The sequence below is a fragment of the Patiria miniata genome, unplaced genomic scaffold (genome assembly GCF_015706575.1).
Source record: "Patiria miniata isolate m_02_andy unplaced genomic scaffold, ASM1570657v1 HiC_scaffold_25, whole genome shotgun sequence".
Taxonomy (NCBI): Eukaryota; Metazoa; Echinodermata; class Asteroidea; order Valvatida; family Asterinidae; genus Patiria; species Patiria miniata.
Window position 1 is genome coordinate 387,956 of NW_024037064.1, and position 9,872 is coordinate 397,827.

The following is a 9,872-nucleotide window of genomic DNA, read 5'->3' on the forward strand; positions in this document are numbered from 1 at the left end:
TGCTCCCAAAATTGCGACTGGTACATCAGCAACTGTAAAAATCCACCTGCATGTACGCCTAAGACCCAAATCAATTGTCATTGAACGCTCACCGTATGTGTGAATCCGTGTCTTGTTGACTGCCTCGAGCACAAAATCACTCCTGCAGCACTGCTTGTCTCGTGGCGTTGGAGGGAGGATGCTGACCTCAGCACCGGTGTCCACGAGGAACTTGGAGCCTGTGATTTTGTCATATACATGGAAAAGGCGACATTGATTTGGTGTGCCAGTGGATGAAGTCGCCCCTATCCGCTGGCCTGCTGGTTTCCCTGGGCCGTGTTGGAACTGTGGTTGCGTGTGTAGTTGCATGCTTCCTTGCAGTTACGAGCTTTGTCCCCGTATTTCCAATGGTACCAGCAGGAATCAGTAGGGTTGTCCCCCGACGCGGAAGAACTGCGATCGCGTCTGTGCTGGCTTTGGTCGCGACTGCGGCTCCTCGACCGACCGTGTTGATACTGGTTCTGGCGCACCAACAACTCCATCTGGGCCGTGAGCTTTTCGACTTGAGCTTGAAGCAACTGTAATTCCGATGCAGCGGATGGCTTGACTGCAGCAACAAGTGCTGGTGCTGGAACGGCAGCACAGGCCTGAGCTGGTGATGGGGAAACTTCAACGATTTTGTCCGCGAGCTTAGCGAGTTGTGCGATGTCGACGTCGCTTGTCGAGGCCAAGATCAGTTGGATATTTGTTGGCAGGCGTTGCATGAACAACTGCTTCAGGATTGCAGGCTCCAGTGTGTTATTGCCGAGGAGTTGTTCCATGGTGCGAAGTAACTGGCCAAAGCACTGGCCAAAGCACTATGTGTAAATACAGTTAGAGATCAGCAGTAGAGTTCGCAGCTAGCAGTAGACCAACACCCATCAAAGAACCGTACCCAGAATGAACAAAACCTGCCCTATTTGTACCCTATTGGCCCAGCGCGAAAATCAAAAGTACGCGATAGTAAATAGGCCACGCCCATTTTGTAAAAATCACAGTATACTGAATTCACATAGCGATAGTTTCCCCTCAATTTCTCCAGAATTATACAGCAAAATATCACACAAAAAGGCTTAAATTAATCTTCAAGACATTCCTTACAGTAAATCTGTTGTAAAAATGTGAATAAATTATACAGAATCCCCAAATGCTCACTTTTACAAGTAGTGAATGAATGTAAACAAACCTTAAGTTCATTGAAGAAAATTCAGTGATGTCACAGATATGAATATTCATGAGACAGTCACTGACTTACCCAACCTTGTTCCCATGGGTACGAGATCTTGCTGCGCCATGTTGCTTCCCATCATGCCTTGCGCGATCTTAACCCCTGGAATTGTGTAATTTAAATGTATCAAAATGTGGCACATAATTAGGCAACAGTTTATCCTTTTTAATGCCGACGCCATCTTTAAAATGTTAAAAGTTGTGATTTTGAAGAATCCATCCTTTTAAACATAAGGTTTGGACATTGCGTTATTTAGCAAAGATTTGTATTAAATGTATCAATCTTCGAAATGCATGCGCAGTACGCTCTAAATAGCCAGTCAGCATCATTTACGTGTACATCACGGCCAGGGGTTAGTGAAGGAACTCGCACGCGCCCATGGAGTCGAGGCTGTGACGTACCAGTCGAAATCTGACAGAAAAGTCATCAAAACTTGCCCAACTTGCAAAGTTGCTTCAAATTAGACAACTTTACATCTAAAGAAGCTTCGTAATTATTTAGTAAAACGTTCTAATAATATAAATTACTTTTTAGAAGTCTCAGTTTGCTAGAAATAATTTTAGAACTTTCAGCCAATCAGAAACGTTTTAAGCGCTGCTCAAATGGCAGCCATGTTGGATTTTACCATCACGCTATTTATAGCACAGCTGACATGTGTAAACAAACACGTGAGTGTACACACAGAATTTCGGCAGGAAAATACTCAAAACTACCTAGAAATAATACCTGAAAAGACAACCGGAATTTTCTAGACAAAAATGCCAGATCTCTAGGAGGATATAGGTAAGATTTAGAGTAATAAAACTTAAGTAAAAAGTGGGATTTGGGTGCATTTTGGTCACAGTATGATCCAGAAACCTAGTTTGAACTTGTACCATGTTACGAAGATGTCCTAAATTTTGTTACGTCATCATGACATCATCAAGTATCAAATTACAAGCAATTTCAGGGACAATTTTGACAAAATAGATTGCGCTGTATCTTTTGAACTAAATAGAGTATCATGTTTGTTTTTTTAGTGAGGTTGTAGTCTATGCCGTGAAAAACGGTTCCTGTTCCCGGACACAAAACCGCATGACCTTCATTTCAGGTGTTACCGGAAGTGCAATAAAAACCAAATATAACTCAAAAGCGGAAGCATTTTACTACACACATATTATGAAAGTGAGGAATACCAGACACAAAAAAGTGTGATGACGTCATCATCCGAAAGGGCGCCCCCTAGCAGCACATCAAATAGAGTTTGCTTTCTTTAATTTTAGAATTTGAAAAGGATCATATTTTTATTTTAATTCTATCATTTGATCCCTGTCATATCTTCGTAGTCTGAATAATGATATCCATTACAATGTTCACGTTTGGATAACTCTAATGCTGTGACATCATCAAACCGGAAGTTAGGTGTTATTAATACAAACAATTATATTTCCCATATTTTCATACGTTATTTTCACTTCACAATGAAAATGTATCCTCTCCGAACTTTATCAGTATTCACTAACCACTTTTGAATGATGATGTCATCAAATCAAAAATAACTTTTTTGCGCACATAGAATGTTTACTGAAATTTATCACACTATTAAAGATACATTTTTTTAAACATAATCATTGATAGTACTGGAAGGGAGTTAATTTCGTGAACCTTAGTTCTACATAGACATATATTCCCAACTTAACTGGGCAGTGTATAACAGTTCAGTTTGTTCTTGGTTTTCAATTGGAGCATCCACAAATGGGTGAAACCGGCTGAATGAGAATCATGTCCCAAATGCTGATTTGGGGAATGTGTCATGAGAGGGCGCAATTCAAAATATGACTCGGCAACTTTGGCATTTGAGATTCAGAATATTGTGGTTATGTTTGTTCAGTTTTCTCGAAATATAGAGCATTCATAGAGCCCAAACTTCATCAGGTTAGTTATTAAGCATCCTTGTTTAGATTTTGAGCACTAGTTTGCTGGTTGAAATGAAATTAAAAAAAATCACAAATTACACGTTTTAATTGCCAAACACGCTTTCAAGAACACGCTGCAAGAAACAGCTGTCGTATTGCAACTCGTTGTAACTGATTTTCAACTGTTGCCGTAGCTTCCACTGTAGAAACACAATGTAGAAAACAGAATACAATTTATTGCCTTCAAGAGAGAACTGCACAAAGATAGAAAATGTTTCATTTCCTTATGATTAACTGTTATTCCTGTTTTGTTATTTTTGCTCAAAACAGCTGATCGAAATCAACCAGTCTGAGTTAGTTCTCTTGGTTGGGGAGTTATTTGGGTGGTAACGAAGCAGTGGACCAGGCAATCAGTCGAGCACACCATTGAGACATGGATCAACCTCCACTGATTGACGGAGTAGTGCTGACTAAGATTGACACCATTGATGATAAAGTAAGTAGCAAGTTTATGTTCTGTATAGGCTTTGACCTTGGTTTGATTCCCCTTTTGTTCCATGGTGTAGCCTTAGTTATCCTTGAATGAATTGAAAAGTTTTTGGTTCATATCCTCTGCTTGATCCTCTGTTCTATTCAGGGGTGTGAAATCTCCGCTATTTAGCGGATTTCCGTTTTTTTGTTCAGCGTGCCACATTTTGTTTTCCGCTTTTTTTCTTCCGATGGTCCAGATTTCCCCCCGCTTTTTTGCCCGCGCGTAAGCATTGATTTTATTTCCGTTTATTTTATTTTCCGCCGCCGCCGAACGCACGCGATCTGCTCTCTAGTACAACATACACGTCATGGTAGCTCTGGGGTGCGTGCAAGCGAGTATTCAATGTACATGTACATTGTACGTACGTGTGTACTACATGTATACGATGCCATGTGCATGCATTTTTCAGCTCGAAGCCGCGTGTGTACAATGTATTGTACACAGCATGTACACAGCATCCGGGGAACCAACAGTCATTGCGCTGTGATTGGCTGCAGATAAATATGAATATTCACACATGCGCCATGAAGCGCGTTGGGACTCTTTGCGGCCGTTCCTGTGGCTATGCATGTGTTGACACGCGATGATCTCCACAATAACTCGCTGTAAACATCTACGCGCTCGCAGGTTCCGTTATTTACAGGTTCAGCTATTTTCAGCTATTTTTTTTTGACTCCACTCACACCCCTGTCTATTGACCCTGAGTCTTTGTACCCCCAGGTGACGATAACGCGACGCCATGTCTAGTCATGCAATGTCAATTCAGTTTGAGAGGTAGTCTGGTAGAAAAGGATGGTTAAATCGTGACATTACACTTTTTAACAAATTTAAGAATGTGATGACAGAATTTCAGAAAGTTGACTGGATATCGCTGCTAGGCATCATCATGCAGTTTGACTTCTCGTTGGTGCCGTGCAAGCGTGAAATTAAGGTTGTGATGAAAGATGTTTTCCTAGGGCTATCTTAAATTGGGATGATGATGTTTGATGAATAAGATCATTTGGGAGCTCGTTTCAGTCTTCAATCGTCTTTGGGAACAAACTTTTGTGGTACGCTTGTGTGCGGCATTGCAAGGAAGCGTAGCACTGATTATGTCTATTTCTTTGTGGACGTTCTACTTGGGTGATGTAATAAGGGATGTTAAGGGCAATTTCTTCATGGATGGAGCGGTAAAGCATAGTGACCCTGCTGACTGTTCTGCGGTGTTGGAGGCATAGGCTCACAAAACCAAGTGTTGTATTAGCTCTGCTTGCTATTTGATTGATGTGAAGAGACCATGACAAATCTTTTTGAATTTCAACTCCAAGGTATGGATGGTTGGGTACAACAGAAAGGTTGGCATTCATCAATCTGTAGATATTATCATGATGATTTTTGCTTCTTGTCATATGTAGGGTGTGACATTTCTGTCGCTTAAATGACATGTGCCATTGATGAGACCAGCTCACAAGGCTATCCAGATCTTTTTGGAGTTGTTGTTGGTCATTGAAGTTAGCTATGCGTCGGAATAGTAGGCAGTCATCAGCAAATAACTTGATTTTGGTGTCTTTGCTAATGTTGTCACCAATGTCATTGATGTAGAGTAGAAACATCAAAGGGCCTAGTACGGTGCCCTGGGAGACTCCTGATGTAGGGTCTGATGTTTCTCCATCTACAACTACTTGTTGGGTTCTGTTGGTTGACCATGTTCTGATCCATGTCAAGGTGTTACCTCTGATCCCGTAGTGTTCTATTTTATGAAGTAATCTCTCATGGGCTACAGTGTCGAATGCTTTGCTGAAGTCAAGCACCTGCACATCTATCTGAGCTTTGTTATTTTGATCTAGGTGTCGATGGATTTCTTCCATGGTGTTTATGAGTTGGGTTTCACACAAGTGATTAAAGATATGTTCCAGTAATTTGCAGGCTACCCACGTGAGGGAAACTGGTCTGTAGTTGCTTGGTGATGATTGGCCCCTCTTTTTGTATCCAAGGATTTGATGACTGTCACAAACCAGGTTCGACTTAAGAAATAGTTTTGGTTTCTGGGACACGTCACTGACAAAATGTTTTTAATGAATATTAAATATAAAGAAACAAAATTGCGACCTCTTGCGACAATGACCTTTTTGTTCGGATCCAAGTTGGTAAGTGGCTGGTATTATCAAACAGCTGTGGCTACTGTGTGGCTGTTGATTGTTGTATTGACTTGATAAAGTATTGTCTGCAAGTGGCTGGTATTGTCAAACAGCTGTGGCTACTGTGTGGCTGTTGATTGTTGTATTGACCTGATAAAGTATTGTCTGCAAGTGGCTGGTATTGTCAAACAGCTGTGGCTACAGTACTGTGTGGCTGTTGATTGTTGTATTGACTTGATAAGGTATTGTTTGCAAGTGGCTGGTATTGTCAAACAGCCGTGGCTACTGTGTGGCTGTTGATTGTTGTATTGACCTGATCAAGTATTGTCTGCAAGTGGCAGGCATTGTCAAACAGCTGTGGCTACTGTGTGGCTGTTGATTGTTGTATTGACCTGATAAAGTATTGTCTGCAAGTGGCTGGTATTATCAAACAGCTGTGGCTACTGTGTGGCTGTTGATTGTTGTATTGACCTGATAAAGTATTGTCTGCAAGTGGCTGGTATTGTCAAACAGCTAGTGGCTACTGTGTGGCTGTTGATTGTTGTATTGACCTGATAAAGTATTGTCTGCAAGTGGCTGGCATTGTCAAACAGCTGTGGCTACTGTGTGGCTGTTGATTGTTGTATTGACCTGAGTAATGTTATAGAGTGCAGCGCTACTAACTGGCGGCTCCTCATCATGCTCTCCACCAATGTACTGATTTCCTCTTTCTTAGCGGTGTTTCCAGTCATGTCTTCATGTCAAGTTGAACTTTAGCGCAAACTGATGAACATGGTGAGCCAGAATATATGTAACATCTGGTTTGGGAGCATTTTAAGGGAGTTTTTCCTTCCTTTCCTGTGCATTTGGGGCTTTAGCAGTTTTTCTGCGCACCAAGACGTCAGGTATCTTTTGTGACTAGTAGATCACACCTGCTGCTGGTAACAATTGGATGTTCCTCCAGCACCAGTGGTATCTGTGAGACATGGTTATCCATCGCATCCTCCACAGCATTGATTGGAATCTCTTGTGCGCTGAGATTGAAGGCAACCATCTGTCAGCCCGATGCAGTGTTGCCAGTGTTGTAGTCGAATACTTTTTTCTGAGTACCGAGTACTGCCGTGTACTCAGGGATGTGATTTCTCCGTTTTTTTTTTCGGAAATCCGGTTTTTGGGGGTTCAAAAGTCCACCAACGTGAATCATGTGAATCTGTTGAGAAAATAGGGGGGTAGAATGTGCTAATTAATTATTAATAATGAGTTTTGCTTGCCGAAATATCCGAATTTACTTACGGACATTACTTCGTTGATCGATACGCATGCACATATTGAATAACCAATGTGAGAACGAGGTTGTAGACAATGCGTTGCCGTTAGCGCGATCATGTGATTTTTCGCTCGGGTCTGAGGTTGTGATTATTTAGGTCTAGTTCCTGTGTCGGTACCCAAGATGCATGTGTTGCGCTGGTCAGGTGTACAGACTAATATTGCTCAGCGTGCACAACAGCATACAGTTCAGGGCAATCGTGTGGATTATGCACGTTGTTTCATGTGTGTCGAGTTCTGTTGGGAATGTTTTCGGGACTCCGTTATTATTGACGGGCATCAGCATGAATTTCAAGAGTGTTTCGATAAAATAGCAACCGCTGGCAAGGTTTTGTGCAATGTTTGCAACGACACTATCAACTACGCGTCGAGTGGAAAGAAATTGCTCGTATCCCATGTTAAACACCCGAAGCACATCATCATTGAGACTGATTAGTCTGGTGCTTCCAAAGATGGTATGTTCCATTCAATTGTGGATGAAGCAAAACAAATATTTGTGTAGAATAATCTTGTTTTATATATTTCTTCATGCTTTTACAATGGTTATTATTAATCACCATGGAGTACTTATAATTACAAATAAGTGACAAATCAATGATGATGGTGATGAACTGAAACAAAATGCAACAAAAGTGAAAAAAGAAATAACAAAATTGGCAAAATATTTTGGCTCAAATGATGGCCCAGAAAAGCTTAGATTGCACCACAGAGCATCTAAATCCAAAAATTTTAAGCGGGCCCCGGACCCCACGCCGTAATGGCTTCGCGCTTGCCAGAGTTTGTACTCGTGCATAACATTTTCAGGGATTTTTGTCACATCCCAATCACATCCCTGAGTACTTAAGTAACCGAGTACGAGTACTTGTACCTCCAAGTACAAGAACAGGTCTCCGAGTATGAGTACTTATACTTCCGAGTACGAGTACTTTACTTCCGAATACGAGTACAAGTAGTTGTATTCCGAATACAGCCATATGGCAAATGGTTGATTGTGCGTAATAATTGGCCCAGACCCTGTCAGACCGATATGCAGACCCAATCACGGCTAGCTGTTGTGTTTGTCTGGACGTGCACAAAGGAAAATTAGGAAACTTCGATTTCTCCACAAGCCAGTCAACCATTTCAAACTGAAAGTATTGATAAAATAAGGCCATGGTGTATAAAGTCAAGCTATACCATTTCCCCCAAGTACTGCTATTCGAGTATGAGTACTTTGCTGCCTGAGTACGAGTTCCGTCATTTCTTTTCGGCCCGACACCGGTTGGTACACTGATGAGGTGTTGCAAGCTAAGCACAGATGAAGACAGCTTGAGCACAGGTGGCATGCATCCTCACTCGAGATTGACCTCCAACTACATCACCAACAATGCCAGCATGTGATCTCGCTGATCCGTAAGGCCAAAAGAACCCATTACTCAGAAATAGTCTCCAAGTGTTCCGGCGATCAAAAACAACTGTTTCGTGTCGCCAACAAGCTTCTCCATAGGAATATGGAATCTTCTTTACCTAAGTACAATTCCGACAAGTCACTGGCTGACCATTTCAGCCATTTTTCACGTCCAAGATTTCTTCGATTCGTGATGCACTACCTCCCCTTGTGCCAGATACAGATACTTCTACCCCCACCCCGCCAACACAAACTACACTGACCAGTCTCCGTTCTGCCTCTCAAGATGAGACACTGCATGACCAGTCTCTGTTCCGCCTCTCAAGATGAGGTTTGCACTGTCATCTTCAAATCCCCAGCCAAATCATGTGACTTGAACCCTATGGCCAACCTGGCTCCTTAAGCAATGTTCTGAATCCATCGTTCCTGCCATCACCACGATTATCAACCGCAGCCTGCAATGCAGTGTTGTTCCTTCTGTTTTCAAAGTTGCCCACGTGTGTCCAGCATTGTTAAAGAACTCCAAAACTACCGCCGAGTTTCCAACTTGCCGTACATCTCAAAGTTACTTGAGCGTGTTGCTATCTCCAGGCTGTCGATGCATTTACTGAATAATGATCTATTGGATAGTCGCCAATCTGCAAATCGTCAGAACCATAGTGTAGAAACATTACTTGTTCATCTGTCCGCGACCACATCCTATGACAGATGGATGTTGGCAAAGTAATGGCGCTTGTGCTTCTCGATCTGTCATCAGCATTTGACACCATAGATCACGCCATCCTGATCAGTCGCTTGCACTCTTTGGGTGTGCACGATGCAGCCTTGCAGTGGTTTGACTCCTATACCTTGCAGACCGGCAACAGTCTGTTTACATCAGTGGAGTATTATCTGCCCTGCCTCCCTTGACTGTGGTGTTCCTCAGGGATCTGTTGGCGGTCCCATGTTATTCACCATCTACATTTTACCACCCGGCCAGATCATCCAGAAACACAACCTGTAATATCACTGCTATGCTGATGACATACAGCTGTATCAATCCTTCAATCCATCTCAACCCAATGCTGTGTCTGCCCTGGAGAATCTTGAGGCTTGCATTGATGAGATCAAGACATGAATGATGACAAACAGTCTCAAATTGAACTATAGTTTCGCGTTTGTTGAGTTACAAACGCAGAGTGGTCGGGCGGACAGCCTTTTCATTTTACACTGCCCAGTTAAGTTAGGAATATATGTTTATGTAGAAAAACGGGATCAAAATCCCTTCAAATACAATCAATGTTTCAAAAAAGGTATCTTTAACGGTGTGATAAATTTCAGTAAACATTCTCATGATGTGCACAAAAAGTTATTTCTGGTTTGATGACGTCATCAGTCAAAAACGGTTAGT

General features: G+C 42.1%; 1 protein-coding gene across 1 annotated transcript; it reads right to left on the reverse strand.

The window, feature by feature from the left end:
* Positions 1-284: 284 nt before the first annotated feature.
* On the reverse strand, positions 285-800 carry LOC119732778. Its single transcript, XM_038206384.1, has one exon. The coding sequence runs from the start codon at positions 798-800 to the stop codon at positions 285-287; it is 516 nt and encodes a 171-aa protein (XP_038062312.1).
* Between the last annotated feature and the right edge of the window lie 9,072 nt (positions 801-9,872).